This window comes from Periophthalmus magnuspinnatus, chromosome 8 (assembly GCF_009829125.3).
Source record: "Periophthalmus magnuspinnatus isolate fPerMag1 chromosome 8, fPerMag1.2.pri, whole genome shotgun sequence".
Lineage (NCBI taxonomy): Eukaryota > Metazoa > Chordata > Actinopteri > Gobiiformes > Gobiidae > Periophthalmus > Periophthalmus magnuspinnatus.
The window spans coordinates 24,983,982-25,004,662 of NC_047133.1; the positions used below are offsets into that span (position 1 = coordinate 24,983,982).

The window sequence follows — 20,681 nt, forward strand, 5'->3', positions numbered from 1 at the left end:
TTCACTTTGTTCACGGAAGTTCCCGCCAGACGGTGTGAATGGTGCCATCACCCTCACCACTAATACTGACTTTTGGGGTCTTGCATCGACACACTTTTAAAACACGTGTACTCCTGCCAACCCTCTGACGCACCACTGACCAATGGCGAGCTGCAGCGCGTGTCCGCAGCTTCCATCCCAGAGCGTCCATTGAAAACATTCACTCAATGACTAAAAGAGACTGCATCATGTTTAGGGTTACGTACACCGTATACGTGTGTGTGTATATCTATATATCTATATATCTATATCTATATATATATCTATATATATACTTTAAAATTTACATATATATATATATATATATATATATATATATATATATATATATATATATATATATATATATATATATATATATATATATATATATATATATATATATATACTTTAAAATTTACAGAAAATTTGTACTTAAGTACAGCATTTACTACTTTTATTAATGTGTCATTGAATTGCAACCACTTGAGCACTTTGTCGACACAAGTTGTGCTGTAGGGCTTAAAACAACTTTGTGCTTTGCCAATAGAACTTTTAAAAATAAATAATATGAAAGATGGATACATTTTATTAATAATATACACATAAACATGTATTTACAGTAAAAAACAACAACAACAACAACAACAAAACAATACATATACAACTTAATGCTATAAAAAGGTCTGCTGTATAACTTCAATAACATCAGGAGTGGTTGAACATGTCATTGCTTTAAATTGCTGATGCTGTGATTGGTTGTTTAGAGAAGGCCTTCCTCTGTCATAGTCCTCTGCACTGATCATGGGCACTGGGACCCATGTCGTCTCATTGAACCGTGCATAGTCCACTTTGTAATGTTTTTTTCCTAGTTTGAGCATTTCCTGGAACCTCTGCCCCCAGCGGATATCTAAAGGCGTGTAGGACGTCCTTGTTTGATGGAGCATACCAGTGGAATCACCTGTGTAAGTGAAGCAAACCACTATTTCAAACGCTTCCTCCTGGAGTTCATCTGGACTCAAAGTATAAAGTGGACTATTATGATCAATTTTATGAATGATAGTTGCTGGAGTAGCCAGGACAACCTCACGTTCCTCTACCTCAACGTTCTGGTAGACCATTCTCAATGACCCTGCCATTGGTTGTCTAACGTGCCGAACTAATTGTGCTTTAACAATTCCATCCACTATGTGATTTCCTCTGAAGTCTCCTAGCCGCCATGAGAGACAAAGCTCCCCATTCCTTAAGTTTACCACTGCACAGCTGCTGAAACCTACAGTCTGAGCTCTTTTGCGCGCGGAAGCCATTTTTGCAATTATGATACCGATGATAATGGTATCCAAGAGGCAGCTGAACACATCCTGTATTGTGACCACTATAATGGCCACTATGCAGTTTTCGGACATGCCTCTAAAGCCGTAGCCGATTGTAGCCTGGGTCTCCATTGAGAACAGAAACGCAGAAGTGAATCCACGGACATTGTACACGCACAAATCGTCATCTCCTTTGTCGACATCTCCATGCACATGAGCAATGAGCCAATAGCAGAGCCCAAAGAACAGCCAAGAGAGGATGTAGGACAAGAAAAACATCAGGAACATCCCCCTCCAGCGGCACTCAACCAAAGTGGTGAAAATGTCTGTGAGATATGGACACCAGGCCCTGGGAGATGTATGGAAGTCTACGGGGAACCTGCCATCCTTAAGCATGTAGCGCAAAGGCTTTTTCTTCTTTCGGAGTTTGCCCAGATAGTGCACTGTGGTGTGGCATGTCTCAATGACCACTGATTCCTCTCTGAGTGGCTGCATCTTCATAACAGAACCATCCCTGAAGAAGACAAAGGAGATGGAAGACATAGACGAAATGATTCACTGGCCAAATATAGTTGATTGTGTTGTAGTAGCAGCCCAGTGGTACAGACAAAAACACACCAGATAACATCAATGTATGAAGCTATAAACTTACTCACTCTAAAAAGCACACAAGTGGACATCATAAACATATAAACATAAAAATGATGATGAGATAAATGTGTCAAGTGTTATTTTATGTCACCTTTAAATTTTATCAGTAACACCAGTAAAAGCTTTGACGCGACCTTTTTCTACTAAGGTCCGTTACGGCTAATTAGGCACAAGGCCAACCTCGTGATGCGGTTATTAATCTTTTTTTATCCTTTGTGGGGCTAATAATTATCCGACAAACAGCTTTCATGTCCAAGTGTTACTGCTAATGTCAAACTTTGCCCTTATATTAAACTACAATCTAACAGTGTTGCAGAGGCGAGTATGTCTCTCCTGTGTTCTTCAGTCAATAGCACCCATAAAGTTTTACATGATCGATATGTTTCAGTTCCTGTTGGCACAAGATTGTAAGGACTGCCATTGTGAAACATGTACCACTTTATCACATTTTATGATAGTCTATAATTAGTATTTTATGAACAACTCCTGTTTTTTATTATCTTTTATTTCCTTTGCACACACCATATTTTGTAGTTTGGACAAGCATGTTGAGTGAACAGTAACTTGCCACATACCTAATGTTAACAAAACATTTCATGAATTTATGCCCAGTCATGCATGACCCCTCTAAGCAACAAAGATCTCGAGTGTTTTTAGCTCAAGTGTCTCTGGGCAAAGATTTCATTATGCAGCTGTCAGTGGGTCCTAACAACAAGTTAAGAGAACTGGATAAATAAAAGGTATGTTTTATTACCCAGCTATCTATCTATCTATCTATCTTGTCTTAATGTTTACACTGCTCAGTCAGTTAGTTTCAAATCGAATGATCTTTGGTGGAAATATGACCTCATTTTGCATGCCATTACTCATGATTATAATAGTATTTAATGTGTACAAGCATTTTTTTGGTCATGTACCAGGTTTAAAACAACACTGAACAAAATGTTGTCTGTACATTTTTAAATCATCTGACTTTTTCTGAGATATATTGAATATTCTTTCAAAGTACAATGTCGGTGTAATGCCTCAGTTGTCCAGGTATGATCCAGGGTAAAAGAAAATTCAAATCTGTCAACTGGACTCCAGCTTTTACTTTTACAACTTTTTGTCCAGTTGACAGATTTGAATTTTTCTTTTACTATTCAAAGTACAATGTCATATTTAAAATGATATTTGTGCATAATTACCTTGTGTTGATTGAGTTTGTCAGGTGTCACCAAATCCCATATGTCCGTCTGTTTCTTGTGATCTCTTTCAGAAAGGTGTGACGATGGTACTGAGATAGGTGAAGTGTACTCAGTCAGGTTGTTTCTTAGGCAAAGTCCCCCTCGGTTCTGATATCAATCACCTCCCTTTGAGCCCTTATTGGACAATGAGCAGGAATTTATGACCTGCGGAATATTTTGAAGGTCCCTTGGGTCAAAACATCAAAGTAGGTAAGACTTGGTTTGTCAAGGGGTCTTATGGAACAAATATGTATTGACAATTTGCTGTTTACCTTTCTAATATGTTATTTTGTTTGTTTGTTTGTTTGTTTGTTTGTTTGCTAAACGGTGAACCTTTTTGATCTCCTGTGCAATAGAACACTTTAATTGTCTAAGGAGAGATAAGATCTATATCTGAGCATATTTTAATCCTTTTATTGGTGTTATATAATAAAACAGGACAGTTTTAGTGAGGTCAATGGCAAATAACATTCAAAAATAGAATTCACTTGTCCTTCATCTGTTATTTTCATTAAAGATCGTCAGCATGTGAGGTAAGAACATTCCTCTGAGAGATAAGGGAACAGGAAGTTTCATCTGAGACAAAAAAATGTAAACACATTATGACACTGACCATAAACTGTACAGGAACTTATTGATTGATTAATTGATTTGACATTATGGGACTGGCAGTGCAGCAACATCAGGATTCTACAGGAATTTTTTTTTGTAAATACTTGAAATAGCCAGAGATTTATAGTTTTGTTGTGGGGTATTGCAATGAAGAGGTGATAATGAGTCTGTCTGTGAATGTGTGTGCGTGCGTGTGTGTTTAAGGAACTGGTCGTAATAAGACAGAAAGAGGACAAGGGTCAAAGTTCCTGGACAAGTTAGGAAGAAGTAAGTTTTTAGAGTTTAAGAAAAACTAGGTCATTTAGGTGACTTCAAATGCTTTGTTTATGGTATTATCATGTTCTGTGACACACACTGTATTTATGTACATGTTTTAGCCTTTTTGGTGCAGTTTGTTTGTTGAATTGTCCTGCATCTGACTCAATTTGCTAGTGTTGTGGTAAATGTGATATATAAATAAAATTGACCATGAGCATAGCAGTCTGTAGAATCTAGTAATTACAATATAAATGGATAAAGAATATTCTGTGTTTATTACACTGCAAATGCAAAATGAGTATGAATAGAATTATGGATTGATTTCAGTTTTGTTGGTACATAGATGGATAATAGAATCCCCTGCACCTGCTGAAGAAACATCCATCTGCAGATCAGCATGCTAATTTGACACACTCTTTTAATCCTTACTGATGGCCCATTGTAATGACTGTAATATCAGCCACTCTGCACAATACTATAGGAGGTGAACACACAACGTGCACAATACGACAGATCTTATTTTTGTTTGCACAGGATCTCAGGTGCCTACACAAACATTAGGTAATTAAATTCACACTGATGTTTTCAGAGTAATTATGATCATATACTTTTGTTGAATGTGAATCCTATTATGGGAGAGTGTGTAAACGTCACACTGGCTGGTCTTTTAAAACATGACTTCAAGTGGAGAAACTGAGAGAGAGGCACAATAAAGTGGGATTCATGCAGCAATGCATTTGGAAATCTGGACAGCCCTTATGGTTTTCCTTTTGATAAGAGGTAACTTTATGCATGACTGTGAATGTAGTAGTTGTTTGACTTTCAAATTATTGTGAATTTTTAGAAGAAATATTTACTCAGCTGAAATGCTAACTTGAAAGTATTCACACATGCACACAGAGAGTCCAGAGATTTCACTAGAAATGATTTTATTCATTTAATAATTTTGATAACTTTTCAGGAGCAGAGTCTGTGTGTACAACGCGGCGATGTCTGGCACAAATGCTGATCCAAAAAAATCTAAAGTCTCAGCCTCAGTATGAAAATTGCTCTACAATCATTGAAGTACTTCACCTAGAATATCAAACTTTGGCAGTAGTAAGTATTTCTACCCAACAATATCTACCAGGTTTGTCTTGTTATAAATCATATATATTTTTATCTATTACAAGGTTTATTATATGATTTTGTGTTACATCAAAAATGCCTGCAAATGGAAATTAGTATTAGTTAGTACTATTTGAGGTTGCCAAATGAACCCAATTTAACCTTTTACTTAAATAAAACTAAAAAAGTTGTCTATTGTATTTTAAAGATGTTATAATTTAGCTGTATCTTATTACACAGGATACAAAGAATCTTCACCTTGATAGCCGTCTGCAAGCAACATTAGTAAGTACTTTCATTATGATATGCAACTATCCCTATTATATACTTGTTGGGTTTGTGGTCCTACTCTTTGTTGAAACGCAGCAATGGATAGATCCTGAGATGTCTTGGAACACCTCTTTATACCCGTATGAGGAGGTGTCTGTGCCAGTAGAAAGTGTGTGGACACCTGAGATTCATGTCACTAATGCGTGAGTAAGATGCACATTTTTTCTCTGTTTAATATATAAGCCTAATGAATTAAACAATGATGGAGAGTAATGAAGTATAAGTAGTAGAGTACTACACTTAAGTAGAATTTTTAGGTTTCTGTACTTTGCTGAAGTCAATTTTACAGTGGATACTTTTTACTTTTACTACATTTACTTAATTACATTTGAGAGCAGTATCTGTACTTTCTATTTTAAAAGGACTAAAAAGTAAAAAGTACTTTTCATATGATTTGGGGGTTATTTTTGACCATGTCTGTGGTAACATCCTGACTAAAGTTTTTGAGTTTAAGCTTCGGTTTTGAGCAAATAGAAATTGATTCACATTGCTGCTATTGACTAAAATATGGCTAAGTGCATTTTTAAACTGGTACTTCAATATTTTTACTTAAGTAGATTTTTTCATGTGATACTTTTACTTTACTCAAGTAGATTTTTGCCTTCATCCACCACTGGAACTAAATGATTACATATCTTATAGAATAACAATTACTACACAGCCCAGCTCTAAAGACCTGGTGGCGTTAAGTAATGGCACATTGAAACATGATATCATCCTGAACGCCAAGGTCAACTGTGAAATCAACCTCTTCAACTATCCTTTTGCTGCTGATGCTTGTCCAGTGGCTATCCATATCTGGTATAGTAAAAGTAAGTATAACAAGGCAGCTTTACTCTTATACTAGGTTAATCCTATAGACAACAAGGATTTACATGTTATATTTTTAGATTGTGGTGGAGAAATGAGACTTGATAAAGTCAAGATGACAGATGGGGCTCACGGAGACTGGGAAACAGTAGACATTGACTTCTATCAGAAAGGAGAAAACAAAAATTATATCTTAGTAAGTGTACACATTATGTCACAAGTATTTTTGACTATTAAAACAGAATTGCAAGACTAAATGATTACAATGTTTACATTTAAGTACTGAATCAATGAACAGATGGGTTTGGATCCAGAGCCATTGATGACTGATATGAGAATTTTACAATTATTGCAAATACTGTTTCCCAACCAGTTGTATGGGGCACTTATCAGGAAATAATTGATTGATTAAATCAAATGCTGGCTGGAGTACATTTTTCTCATCCTCAGGTGGGGCTGAAAATTCGACAGAGTAACCCCTTCATCACTCTGATGCTGCCCAGTATCCTGATTATATTGACTGATGTAGTGAGCGCTGCATTGCCACTAAGGGGCGGTGAACGCAACTCCTTCAAAGTCACCTTGGTGCTCAGCTTCACCATGTTCCTGGTCATCCTAAATGACGTGCTTCCTGGGGACAGTCAATGCAGCCCAGTTATCAGTATGGAATCTCCATTAGTCCATTTATAAGTAATATAATGTCCTTAATGCAACATACTCAAGTTGAGTCAATGAATTAATAATTCATTGACTATGCACCATTGAAAAGCCAACCTTAAACTTGAATCTTATTTCACCTTGCAGTACAATGCACATCTCATACTTCTTTATTCTTATATTTCATTATTCTTATATTTTTGCTCTTTTGTTTATACTATTTGTTGGTATCAGCCATCTCAATCCAGTTTTGATTGAATGTAAATTTCTTCTTCCTATCTGCACTTAATTGTTTAGTATTAACAGTTGCATCTCCCTCTGTCTCTGTGGGATCAAAATGATATCTTATCTTATATTTGTATAATATTGTGATTGGTTCCACTTTGCAGGGATCCACTTCTGCGTTTGTCTCGTCACCTTGGTGTTCAGTATGCTTGTGTCTATGATTCTCACACGAGTGGCCAAAGAAGGGGGAATCATTTTCTGCTGGTATTCAAAATGGCTAACCCCAAAAGAGAATGCAGCCAAGGATGAAGGTAAAATAATCCACTTTATTTAGATAACACATTTCATGAACAAAAGCAGTTGCACAATACAGATAGAAAATATAATGGAAGCATAAAATGAAGGTCTATTTAACTCCACTAGGCTGTAGATAAACATCATACTATCTATTAGAATTTGAACTGGCTGTATTCTACTCTGTATTTGTTCTTAACCAGAGTCCAGACCTGACATCAGCATTGTCCAGACTGAACCTACAGAAGAACATATTCAGCTGCTCAGGAAAGTGGTCAGTTTTCTACAAGAGCTTGATGCAAAAGAAAAACAAAGTGACAAATATGAGCGACTTGCAGATGTCCTTGATAAATCTTTTTTCTGGATTTACTTAGTTTTCAGCATAGCTTACTTTAGTGGGATGTTGTATGTCATGGTCAATCTTGTTTGTATTATTGACCATTTTGACTTCTGGGATTAAAGGAGCTGTAACTTTTAATTGCATCTATGTGTATGTGTCTCAGCATATTTTGCCCATTAGATCAAGGAAGTGAGAAAAGTACAACTTCTTATATTTATTTATTTATTTTGCTATTGCATCTTGCATCATAACACTATGGTGTATTTATGTGAACATCCATATCTATCCAGTTCACTCATTTCACGAGTTTGTTTGGGTTTTTTTGGGTTTTTTTTGTTATAGGATATCCATGCTGTAACTAGATTATAATTTGTATTTTATTAAAAGTGTAAAATAAACAGTTATCTGTTGCGTGTAAAATGTTCATATTTGAGGTGAAGCTGGGAAATAAAACACATTTGCGTCTTGTCATTGTCTGATGGATTGTGTGTTGCTACCACCTAGTGGGAAGAGGTTGTACAGCCATTACTGCGTGTGATTGGTGCACTGATAGTTGAAAGCGTCAATCAATAACAATGTTTAATATTTTATTATTTAATATACATATTAATGCTTAACATAAATATTGTATTTTTAAAATTGCACAAAGAGGTTTTTTTTGGTTTGGCATATTTACTTCTGACAGATGGGGTCTTGAAATAGAACAACACTCACCTAAAGAGCACAGTTACAACATTTTGTGCAGCCTAATTACATCTTTCACCAAGTAGCTTCCACATATCGCCCAAAAGTCTGCAATATATTCACAGTTTACAAAGCCCATGACAAAGAATATAATTTGATTGGTCCAAATTTCATTTTAAGGCTCCTCTGTCGTCTTCAGTGCCTTTGGATAAAAACAAAGAGTTGATTACATGTCACACACTAAACAACAATGACATTACTGTACATACCTGTTTAAAAAGCTGGGCTCCCAAGTAGCCTTTAGCAATATCTTTCAAGTCTGACTTCCCACCAACTTTACACCTCACGTACCCATACAGATTAGCCCATTGTAAAACCAGACCCATGACTACCACAGCCTACAGACAACAGACTTATTAAAATGAATGATATCAACTAATCAAAAAAGTCAAATACAGTTTTAGTACTGACCAGCCATTTAATCTGAAGAGAGATGATAGTGCTGAAGAAAAATAGGATCCAGAAGATGGGGCACACAATCAGACCAAGCCAAAAGATCCGAGATTCAGCACCAGTGGTTGTGCTCTGACTTTGTGTCTGCTAAAAAAAAGTAGTAAAAAGTAGTTTTACACAATGGTATACATCCCACTGAAGTAAATGTAATATTCAATCACTTTTGGACAGAATGGGAGAACTCAAATGATAAGGAGTTTGTGTGGATTAAACAAAAATAAAACAAGCCCATAAATAGATTATGCAGCACAACTGTTTTGACCTTATAACTTATTAATTATATAGGTTTTAAATTTATTCTGCTGATTTAATCAATGTTGTTATCTAAACTTGCACTCAATTTCCAATGGTTGCTAAACAAAAATTATATATATATATATATATATATATATATATATATATATATATATATATATATATATATATATATATATACACATACATACACACAATTCAGAACATAGTGTGTCCTTGTACATTTGCTGACTTCCCTTGTTGACAGGCTTTGAAGTTTGTTAGTTTTGTTTTTTTGTATCTTTCTAGTAGCCAGAGCCATACTTTTATGCCTCACAGTAGTTTTGTTAATTACTGCTTTCCTCGGTTTCATTAGATGTCACAGTGGCATGTTTATTCAGGGTATATAATTGATAAGGACACGCAGCTATGTAATACAGGTCCAGCAGTAAGTAAGTCTAAACCACATTATTATAGCTTCAAAATCCAGAAATTATATGGGCCCTAATGTAACACAAAGCTCGCCATTTTTGCATCAATTTACCATTCCTTTAATCCATCTTTTATGAACAAGTGCACCAAACCCTTCTCTACAGTTGTTGACCATAGTGTGTATCCTTTTACAAACCTTCCTTGACTCAAATATCCAGTGGCTATTCCCATTTTCATCGACTTGGTTCCACCAGCGCAGTCCCACCAGCAGTCTGCCAGACACATTCTAGATAAAATAAAACAATAACATAACCTAAAAATGCCAATTAAAACAACAGAGTGCATTATCTTGCGTGTCTGATACCTTGACAGTCCAGAAATCACATGACAGCAGAAGGATGATGGACACCATACAAACAATAAAGCGACTGCTGAAAAAGTCACACATTACGTAGAGCAGGATGGCACTGGTCCGGAAAAACAGGTGGAAGAAGGAGACGATGGGGTGTCTGAAAACAAGCAGAGGATTTAGTCAGGCTATTTTACTAACGCTTTATTTATTCTAAAAGCTAACACGAGGATTTCTTACTTAATATTTGACTTTCTTGTGTTAATGACATCATCGTCTTCACCAAAAAGTGGAGCCTCTGAGCCCTGTAATGTAGTGTAATGTAGTCACAGTAAGAGATTTAAGAGATAAGTGCAAGTCTACATGTTTTAGGAATATAAAGAGATATAAATGTTACCACAGAGTACTCAAAAACTATAAGTTACTAATCGTGAGAATCAGTCAGCCTACCTGTCTGATCATTGTGACAGGAGACACCTGTACTTCCGGGTGACGTGGACGTAAACAGAGCGGGGCGTGGAGGACCCCTGAGGTGACTTGGGGTTTGCCTGCGTTATATCGAACATTAATCTATTTATTTTTTTAAACATTGAGGTTTTTGTCAAAGTTTTTGCCTTTAAGTTTAAGTTTAACTTTACTATTGCATTCACATACTATAACAAGAGGCTTAAACTAGTTTAGTGACACATTTTACAGCTAAACAAAAGAACAAATTAGGCAATAGGCTACGATCAAAAACACCTCTACTGTAGGTTAGGCGATAGAAGGTGTTCATGTGTAATAGCCTCCTCAAAGCTTTGATATCTCCAAAATATGGTGAAGGGTAATAAGCATCAATGGAAAAAGCAGTAAGCTACATTGTGATGTGGCTTACTGAACGAAGGGTGATGAGCAGTGGTGTGCTGTCAGGACCCTGACATTTCAGCAAAAAAAAAGTAAAACTGATTATTTTATTACATCAATCAAATAACTTTATTTTTCTCACAATCTCAACTCTCAAACATAAATATGAGTATTCTGTCAGATTGGTGTTGCTTTGGGGTTTATACGCTCATAAATGCCCTTTCTTTCTTTGGGCCTTCTGTCTGCAAGCTTCTGGCCCTAGTGTTAAAACTGACCAATCAGATTGCCCCATTCCAGTTGATTGACAGGCACACACCAGCTCTGGTGCATTGGCTTAGGCCCACCTATGCCAGCTGTGTACTCAGTGCTGGGCCTGTCCCTGTCATGTCATCACTGCACAGGCCACCAGTTGGCGCCAGATTGTTATGGGTTTAAGGTGTAGTCAGTGTAGTCAACCAAAGCACTGAATATTATGGAGAATCAGCATTGCATTGTTCCACATGTATTAAACCTGCATTAACGAGGTTGGCTCCGCCCTGCCTCCTCCAGTGGAACTCAGCAGGTGAGTGCACTGGCTGAGAGGCTATATATGGTCACTTCGACATTTGTAGGCCCAGGGATTGTGATATCTGGAAATATGGGCAGTTGGCCCTGATCCCAAGGGCACGGTCCGCCACTCGAGTAAATGGTTACATCCCTTTTTTACCTTTTGCTACACAGTATGTCTTAATGTTTATTGGGGTCATCTCGTGATCCCAATTTATGTTTGTTCTGCAATTCAGTATGACAGCATAATTGAAGAAAATCTGTTCAAGATGCTGATTTACAATATAACCTTTATAACCTTTTCTTGGAAAGTAATAAATAGTCTAGGAAGTCCAAGAAATTTCTGGGAAGGGTCTTATAGTAACTGAGTAACAAGTTGTTTTCATAAAAGGGTCATTTATGACGTTTTCATTTACCTACACAGATAAAATATGACATCTAATGCAATGGACATGTAATATTCAGTAGCTTAACAAGCCATTTCAAAATAATAAAGAAAATCAATGTGATTATATATGAAATTCTTTTTAAATACAATGCACATGAAAACATATATGATATAGGCCTATAGACAAGAACAAACATTGAAAAAACTTCTACACAGAGAAGCAAATTACAATACAATATTTTACATAAAAGCTTTATGACATACTTAACTGACCGAGCACGCACACATACACATACATACACATATCCTATACTTCTGCAGCTTTATGAACGCAGAAGCACCTCAAACAAACTTGCAACTGAATGCATTCTGTAAAAGATGCCAAAAGGAAGTCCAATATTAACTACGGCAGCCCATAGGTTGAATTTGTAGAAATCGACTTCAGTTTCAAGGTCAAACTGGGGACGAGCACCAAAGGCAGGCATGATCCAGAGCTGAAAAATATAAACACTTTTAAGAATACTGAAATATACTAATAGTAAAATATATATATATATATATATATAATGTTCTTACAATGACGTTGCCGAGTAACAGAAAGGCGCACACTTCCTTCACAACTCGTCTTTTCCATGATAGTTTGTGCTTGTGCTCATGGGAGGGGTCTTCTATGACAAATTCAGATGGCATCTTTTGGTCCAATTCTGACCCTACAGATCCGTTTGCGCCCACGTCTTTCTCATTTACATATGGGTTTGCGACAACTGTAACAGGATCAATCTCATGATGTGGCTCCCGGTGTAGTCCTTCAATTATAAAGAAGTTTTGGAGGCTGAGCTGGATAATCATAAATATTGACCAAGCCAGATTGAGTCTGTTCAGGTGACCTTTTGCTCCTGTGGCTATCATTGCTATAATACTGAAGTAACTAATGACAAATTGACCTAGTGATGCACCAACTAGCAGCCCAACATCTAGATTTCGTGTTGGGTTCTTCTCTGATACATGGTTCTTATGGTCCAGTTTAAAAATGCCACAACCCAGACCAGTTGTAAGGGACATCAATACGACTATCACTATGTTCATTACAAAATGGGTCATTAGTGCGTGGTCATTCTTTAAATCATCATCACTGTAACTGGTAATTTTCATTTCCATCTCATACACAATAAATGTGGCTAGGCCTGCGATGACCATCAGAACTCCCGTGATTGGGCCAACAATAATTTCTTTTATATGGAATTTGAAATGGTGGTGGCTATGCTCGTCTGCTACTCGTCCAACATTTTTCCACATAACATAGGCCATAGCAGAAGCAAAGAGGCTGTACTCGATGTTAAAGGGGTATAAGTAGTAGTAAGCTTCCTTAAAGATACTGCATGATGTGTGGCTGCATTTGCACTTGTCATCACCGTAGCTTGCTGTTGCAAAAGAGAAAGATGAATGTTACACTTGTTTTAAAATGTGTATTGTATTGTATGTGTTTTAATTGAATACCTTTGGAAATATAAGCACTTCGGCCACTATGTTTGGTTTCATTGAATTCATGTTCGGGAAATGATGTTTGATGAAGAGATTCCTCTGTGACCAATGTCATCCACATAACTAGATTTGTGGAAAGGGTAAGCATTATTCCACAGCTGGAAAAAAAATGAGGAAAAATTTAAATAACAATCATAATCATGTTTACATCACATAAAACCTTTATCAACTGGAATAAGAAGTTAGTGAGTTATGAACATATTTCAACACAATATTTGCTTTTATTACAGGAGAAGACCTACCGTGATATATTTTTCTGGACCTGCACACAGTCTTTGGCATGAAACCACATAAAGTAAGTCTGAAACAAACAACACACTGTCAATTCCATACGCATATTGGATATATGCATTTAATAGTTACTCAGACTATTACATAATTTTACCTGTACTGTTATAAACACAATTTGGACCACAGGGAAGGCGACTTTAACAGCAGAATCACAATGGAGATAGCCCACGTAGCTAGCAATCTTGAAAATATTCATGATGAAACTTAGGATACCAAAACAGACCAGACCACCTATAACAGAAGTCATTTGAAGTTAAGCATAAAACTATGTATAAAACATATATAAAACTATATGTTTTATGTAGGTTTGTATTTATTTTCTTTACCTCTGAGCCAGATTGGTCCTGCATGAGAATCCTTGAATACAATTGCATGATCCTGTCTGGCTGTATAGACGGCATAGTAAATCATCCATGCAGTAGTGAGGATGAGGAGTATAATGAGGTAAATCTGCAGGTAATCCATGCTGATATCAATGTCCTCATCTGCACTGCCACTGACCAAAGCACAGCCCAAAAGCAGGATGTTCACACAGATAATCCCAGACACCATCCAGCCCCAGTGTTGGCTCCGTTCCTTGTGAGCGACCACATTGGAGGACTCGGAGTATTCAGGTTCACAGGTGCTCTCCGATTGTTCTGGGACATCCAAGTTATTGGATAGGTGAGTCTCCTCTACCTCCTTCTGTTTCTCCGTCATCCTGCATGGTTCACAAGGATCACCCTCCAGTAGGCATTTGCACTGATAACTAGCGTTCAGACACATGACCTCCACTGCTCTTTCTGCCTAGTATCAAATGAGTTATCTCCAGTCGTTTGCTTATATACCAGAGGTTGCTACAGGTTTAAGGCTACACCCACTCAGATCCCGCCCAAGTGAAACCTTTCTATGAAGAAAATCAGCATAAATGTCAGCCTGCCACCATACACACATTCAAAAAGAAAATAAACAAACACATAACAAACTTAAGTTGCCTAATCCTTATTGTGCCACCCACACGCTCAAACCTGCTTATTAGACAGTGAATAAAGGTGTGTGCATCTGAACCAAAAAAAACCTAACCTAAAATATTCTTGGAAAATATCATTAATTAAAGGGTGATGTTGAATCCTACCTGGTGCAATTTAGTCCTGGGGGTATCTTCAGCTGTGTGCCTTTTATAGACTTTTCAAAAAAGGTAGTTTACTTTAGAGGATCATAAAAATCAATAAATCAGTTAGCAATAGAACTGTTTCATAATGATATCCACTGTCTTTTGAACACAAAATAAATGTTTAAAAACAGTTTCTATGTAAACAATTTTCTTTCTAATAAAAAAAAATCTGAAGTTGCACATTTTTATGCAATACACAGTTCCCAACGTTTAAAGGTTTGCCTGATTTTTTTTGTTTTTGTTTTGTTTTTGTTGTTTTTTTTGCTATAAGCTGCTATTTCCCAGTGAAAAGATATTCCTCTTTCCCTTGTTTGTGGAAAATTCCTGTGGTGCTCTTCATAAAGGACTGAGCCACTGCAGCCCATTGTTATGTAGGTTTCAACCGGGCAGCATGTCACAGTCTGATTCTCTGCTGCAGCTTGTTTCATATGCAAAGGTCTTATTTTTGAATGTCACTGGGTGGTTTGACACCATTTACTTCATTTACATGTCACACATTCTTCTTTCTTTCTTTCTTTCTTTACTCTTTGTTTGTCAGGAACCATGTACAAATTCATTAATCTTAGAAAAGAAAAGGTGATTTGTACCAGATTTTGCTACTGCTACTTTCCATGTGCATTCCCCGGGCAGGTGAAAAATACACATTTCATTCAATTACATTATAAGACATTATAACAGTTCATCATTAACATTAGCAATAGCTTTGAGTGCACCTGTATCAAAACACTGTAGGAAATACACAGAATAGACAATGGTGCTTTTTTTAAAACAATGATGTACAAAAACATGAAATAAAAAATGACAAAAATCTTCCTTGTTTGGAGGTTTGGAACAATTTGGGTGACTTTGCACAATGGCTTTCTTTGTGTTGGAGAATTCTTGACCTCCACCAGCCTGTATGCTTATTTGTCTGCGCGTGCATGACTTGACAGACCTGGTCAGTTGTTGCATGTCTCCAGCACCGTGAGGCATGCCAATAGAGTGCACAGAAGTTGCCCCTGCATGGTAAAGCATGTGAATTGGGGCAGACAGCTCGTCAAAAGCGGACAAGCCAGTGAGGACATTGTGCACATATCCGATGTCTGTCCTATTATGACAAGTCGCATAATTAGAGACGCCATGAAATAATAGGTAAACTGGGCTAGTCTTTTTCATTTGCCACCAGGGGAGTATCCTCTGTTTTTCATGATCATGGACTTTGGGGAACAATACATCATCGCCTATAGCATGTACACAAGATTTTAGTGCGCGATATTTGTAGATATGCACTGTGCGCGGCCCTGCCTAATGCTGAGACTCCTCTGGTGGGAGCTCTGCACGCAGCGTCATCTCCTTGGAAACCGCGCTCTCCCTCTAACAACTCTTTTGCTGTGAAGCGTACGGGACAGGACGAGCTCTAGTGGGACAAATACTCAAACGGTTCCCGCTTCCAGTGTTGCGTTTTCCCCTTCAATAGACTTTTACTGTGGAGGATGCTGTGGTTATCGCTTAGAGAGCACAATGGAGTCAAGAAGGGAGGATTAACTTTGTACCATGAATGACAGGTACCACAAGGCGGCCCGGGATGGCTACCTGGACCTGCTCAAAGAAGCCACAAGGAAGGACCTCAACGCGCCTGATGAAGATGGCATGACACCGACGCTATGGGCTGCTTATTATGGGAACCTGGAGGCCCTGCGGCTGATCGTGGCGAGGGGGTGGGTAGATGCACGTATCCTGCCTAAAACGCAAACTTTATGTGACCAGGGCTACTAAAATGTGACGTTTACTGTCTTTGTACTTGTCAAAGCGTGATATAAGCGTTAGGCCATGCAACTGATATAACCACCTGATCCATTTTCTTGAAAAACCTACCATCTCTGCAGTTTACCTGGGGTTAGAGGTCAAAATAGCACCTTCGGTCGCGAGACAGTCAACCTCTATTCATTTTTTTTTCCAAAACACTGGTGTCGGACCCTTATTTATACAACGTTTTATAACATTTTGGCTTTGTCTAAATCCCAAATATTTAGGCAGCATGTTTTTGCACTTCACTGTCTTGTACTACACAGGGGATTAGATCTAAGCAGGTCCTGTGCACTACACTAGGCTTTTTATCAAATGGATTGGTGACATAAGCTATTTCATGCACTTCTGAATTATATACGTTGTTGTATACAAAAGATGCTCCTGAATTAATGGAATGCTTTATTTTGTATATAGCTTTAATCTCACAAGTGCATCCACTTGCTCTTCTCAGCCGATTCCCCATTTATTCTGGCTGACCTGTTTCATGGGCTAACTGAGAAATGTTGTCAATGTTTGACACTTAATTGGAAACCAAAGTCATTTTAATTTGATGCTGTTTTCATAATGCAATCTTTTTAAATGCTAGGATTCTGTATAGCAATTTGAATCAACGTTTTCACACATTTCTTAGTATGTAATCAATGTGTGATATTCCCAAAGGAAAAAAAAAACCAAAAAAAAACCCACAAGATTCTTTGCTGACAGGGCAAATATTAACTCTTCATTGACATGTGAAATTGTTTTGTAACAGTAGTTAATTGGGGATGTGACACTTTGTGCTGCTGTATATTACCGTACTATTGCTGCCAGCCCCACATAGGGAATGTAAACAGCCCTCCTGTGATAATGGATCTTTAGTTTCTGTGGTCAGCATTTGCATGTGAAAAGCCTAATAAAGCTGTCTTGTAACTCTAAATTGGTATAGTCATATATATAATATGACTATAGATATATGTAGTATGACTATATTTCATTTCTAAAATAGTAGCTGTAATAACTCCAGTGTTTGTCTTGTTATCATCTTTATTAGTTCCTTTATTTGGAGATAAGTTTATGGAGAATGTCTGATATCTTGGGCACGCATTCTGCTTACATAATAGTGCTGTTACCACGCTAAAACCTACTATTCTCTCACATCAAAATCAGAGGGAACGCATCCAAATCACTATAGAGGCTGGCAGAGACACATTTCCTGTGAAAACTTAACAGCACATTCATAAATAATACATCTGCACAGTGGCTTCATGACCGTCACATGAAATATTAAAGAGTTTGTACATGGTCACACAGGAGGGCACAGACAAGAGGCAGAGCTGTAAACAATCTCTATTTAGCACCAAATGTCATGCAAGATCATTCAAATGATAGAAATATGGAATAACGGTTTCTAGACAGGTCATTCATTGGGGATTTTATGTGGACAGACACTTTAAAAACTTCAGTATTTAAAGTAAGCTAAGTTTGGCATGGTGTAATGAGCTCATCTATGTCCAATATAAGTTATGCTTTTTAGACTCACGCGTTTAAGGCTTGTGTGAAACGTGATCCAGGTGTAATGTAATGTAGTGGAGCTGCTCGCATTACAGACAGCAACGGCGGAGCACACAACAAGGTAACCCTGAGGTCGTGGACTGTCAGCCAAGGGTTGATGCTGTCCAAATGTATTTATAGACTATTGTTATACTGTATGTCTAGCCTGTCTTTGTGTCAAGGCAGACTTCCTTTGTTAGTGCAGTTGGTTTGCTTTTCAGTGATTATAATGGCATTTTTAGATGTTGGTTTGCATAGGTTTATTTGATATACTTCTATTATTACATTACTATTAAAACTTGCACGTGCACAACTATGAAAACAATATTATTCAGGATCATCATTGAAAGCATGACTATTTGAATGAGTTACTGTCAAAAGTAAATCTGTTGAGGAACAAAATTAAGATAAATGAAGATAAATAGATATATTTTTTTCACTTTCTTCACAGAGGAAATCCAGACAAGTGTGACATATGGGGGAACACACCGCTCCACCTCGCAGCAGCCAATGGACATCTAAACTGCCTGTTCTTCCTGGTGTCTTTCGGTGCCAACATCTGGTGCCTGGACAATGATTACCACACGCCGCTGGACATGGCCGCCACAAAGAACCACATGGACTGCGTCAGATACCTGGATTCTATAGCAGCCAAGCAGACAGGCCTCAACCCTAAGCTGGTCAGTAAGCTGAAGGACCGGGCTTTCCGTGAGGCTGAGCGAAGGATCAAGGAATGTATGAAAATGCAGAAGAAGCACCAGAAGAGAATGGAGAAGAAGTTTCACAAAGAATCTTCAGAAGTGTCAGCTTCAGATGCCATGAGTTTCTCCAGTTATACAGGCAGCTCTGTCAGCCATAAACTGCGAAACTTCAACCCAGGAACTGTCAGTGTGCCATATTCTCAAGTAAGTCCATGTTGTTTTGTGCCTTTGAAGCTTTTTAAAGCCAAGATGGCTTGTTGTTTTTGCGTGGAAGCAAATCTATCTATTTATCTATCTTCCTCATCATGTTAACTTGAGCATGTGCTTCCTGCTAGGCCACTCTCCATGCCACTAATCGAGGCAAGACAAAGATCCAGAAGAAGTTGGAGAAGAGGAAACAAGGAGATGGCACCTTTAAAATTTATGAGGATGGGCGGAAGAGTGTGCGCTCGCTGTCTGGACTTCAGCTGGGCAACGATGTGATGTTTGTCAAACAGGGGACCTATGTGAACCCCAAAGACCGCGGGCGACGTAATGTTCGCGACATGTTCCCCAGAGACAATGAAGATGCTATCTCACGTGCCATGAGCGAGCCAGACCTCCACGGACCAGATGTGGACTACTCCGAGATCAGTACTGATTCAGGGCATGACTCCCTTTTTAACAGGCCAGGGCTGGGCACTATGGTTTTTAGGAGGAACTATGTGAGTGGGGGCATGTTTGACCTTGGACGGAGGGATGACATTAGCGTGGCACAGTCTAGTAATACGGTTCGACTGCGTAGTAGACTCCAGGCTTATACCAGTATGGATGAAGACAGTATCGGCAGCGCCCGGAGCCTGCAAGAAAGGAACATAGAGGAGCTGCCGTGGGACGAGGTGGAACTAGGACTGGATGATGACGATGAGCCTGACTCCAGTCCTTTGGAGGTGTTTTTGGCTACACAGAGCATGAGCGAGTTCTTCTCCATCTTCAAACGGGAGAAGATTGATCTGGAAGCATTGCTGCTGTGCTCAGACAATGACCTCAAGAGTATTCACATACCTCTAGGGCCTCGGAAGAAGATATTAGATGCCTGTAAAAGACGACTAGAGACAATAGAAGATCCAGACGTTATCGAGGATACTGAACTGTAAGTACTGACAGTCCCATGTGAAACCTAGTAATTCTATTTTACCGACAAGACGCATTCAGAGAGGAGCGGCCATGACTTTATGAGACGTAATATCTGTTGCCCTGCAGATAATACAATTAGCTGTTGATGGTCTGTTGGGCATGAGCTCATCATTTTAAAGGTCAGAGGAAAATTAACTGAATGTCACAAATGAATATAGAGATGACAAAGACTTTTGGTAATCCAATGTGACAATGCACAAAGCAGCAACAGACAAATAATGACAGTATTTTCAATTAGAGTAGATGGGTTCTACCATTCTGTGGTGGAGCAGCTCATAGAGAAATTCCATAAGGGTTTCCTGTGCTGCATGGCCAAACAAACTGAATGAGAGGTCCCCGACTGCAGTGCCATCCTTTGTTCCTGTACGCCATGGAGCACAGTTAACAGAGAGGTTATTGTGGGCCCTGAGTCCCAGTAATATGTCGCCCCTGTGGGGTAAATCTGGCCATACCATGTGCCTGTGTTGATAGTGCCAGATAATCTGCGTATATGTATAGATTTGTTTTGTAATATGTTTAGTACTTTTCACATCATTATGTGCATGTTTACATTATGCCATACCCAACTGTGGTTCAAACTGAAGTTGAGCTATTAACCCTTATTTGTCTGTTAAATTAAGCCTGCTTTTAATGTAGTGAAAATGTAGTACGTCTGCAAATGCACAATTGA

At 38.1% G+C, this 20,681-nt stretch overlaps 5 protein-coding genes across 8 annotated transcripts; 2 read left to right on the forward strand and 3 right to left on the reverse strand.

The window, feature by feature from the left end:
- Positions 1-692: 692 nt before the first annotated feature.
- LOC117375377 (inward rectifier potassium channel 16-like) lies at positions 693-3,304 on the reverse strand. Its single transcript, XM_033971675.2, has 2 exons — positions 3,170-3,304; positions 693-1,845 (listed from the first exon to the last, which is right to left on the reverse strand). Exon 2 carries the CDS (start codon positions 1,830-1,832, stop codon positions 693-695), a length of 1,140 nt encoding a protein of 379 aa, XP_033827566.1. The 5' UTR covers positions 1,833-1,845; positions 3,170-3,304.
- On the forward strand, positions 2,643-8,310 carry LOC129456456 (5-hydroxytryptamine receptor 3A-like). 2 transcript variants are annotated; one of them, XM_055223661.1, is made up of 10 exons: positions 2,643-2,722; positions 3,241-3,418; positions 5,040-5,176; positions 5,426-5,470; positions 5,552-5,658; positions 6,158-6,327; positions 6,406-6,521; positions 6,776-6,986; positions 7,372-7,518; positions 7,705-7,995. In XM_055223661.1, exons 3-10 carry the CDS (start codon positions 5,081-5,083, stop codon positions 7,959-7,961), a joined length of 1,149 nt encoding a protein of 382 aa, XP_055079636.1. In that variant the 5' UTR covers positions 2,643-2,722; positions 3,241-3,418; positions 5,040-5,080; the 3' UTR covers positions 7,962-7,995. The 2 variants fall into 2 exon arrangements, with proteins under 2 accessions (XP_055079636.1, XP_055079635.1); XM_055223660.1 differs by lacking the exons at positions 2,643-2,722; positions 3,241-3,418 and adding an exon at positions 4,803-4,858 and having other exon boundaries at positions 7,705-8,310.
- On the reverse strand, positions 7,516-10,575 carry zgc:112148 (uncharacterized protein LOC550424 homolog). 3 transcript variants are annotated; one of them, XM_033971401.2, is made up of 7 exons: positions 10,504-10,575; positions 10,294-10,358; positions 10,069-10,213; positions 9,901-9,990; positions 8,997-9,125; positions 8,795-8,923; positions 7,516-8,727 (listed from the first exon to the last, which is right to left on the reverse strand). In XM_033971401.2, exons 1-7 carry the CDS (start codon positions 10,513-10,515, stop codon positions 8,701-8,703), a joined length of 597 nt encoding a protein of 198 aa, XP_033827292.1. In that variant the 5' UTR covers positions 10,516-10,575; the 3' UTR covers positions 7,516-8,700. The 3 variants fall into 3 exon arrangements, with proteins under 3 accessions (XP_033827292.1, XP_055079637.1, XP_033827293.1); XM_055223662.1 differs by having other exon boundaries at positions 7,714-7,740; XM_033971402.2 differs by having other exon boundaries at positions 8,475-8,727; positions 8,997-9,122.
- Positions 10,576-10,991: 416 nt separating this feature from the next.
- On the reverse strand, positions 10,992-14,457 carry LOC117375144 (proton channel OTOP2-like). Its single transcript, XM_033971400.2, has 6 exons — positions 13,990-14,457; positions 13,758-13,894; positions 13,615-13,673; positions 13,328-13,470; positions 12,407-13,251; positions 10,992-12,324 (listed from the first exon to the last, which is right to left on the reverse strand). The coding sequence occupies exons 1-6, from the start codon at positions 14,426-14,428 to the stop codon at positions 12,154-12,156; spliced, it is 1,794 nt and encodes a 597-aa protein (XP_033827291.1). The 5' UTR covers positions 14,429-14,457; the 3' UTR covers positions 10,992-12,153.
- A 1,889-nt stretch (positions 14,458-16,346) lies between these two features.
- Positions 16,347-20,030, forward strand: ush1ga (Usher syndrome 1Ga (autosomal recessive)). Its single transcript, XM_033971180.2, has 3 exons — positions 16,347-16,513; positions 18,586-19,039; positions 19,171-20,030. The coding sequence occupies exons 1-3, from the start codon at positions 16,350-16,352 to the stop codon at positions 19,969-19,971; spliced, it is 1,419 nt and encodes a 472-aa protein (XP_033827071.1). The 5' UTR covers positions 16,347-16,349; the 3' UTR covers positions 19,972-20,030.
- The last annotated feature ends 651 nt before the right edge of the window (positions 20,031-20,681 follow it).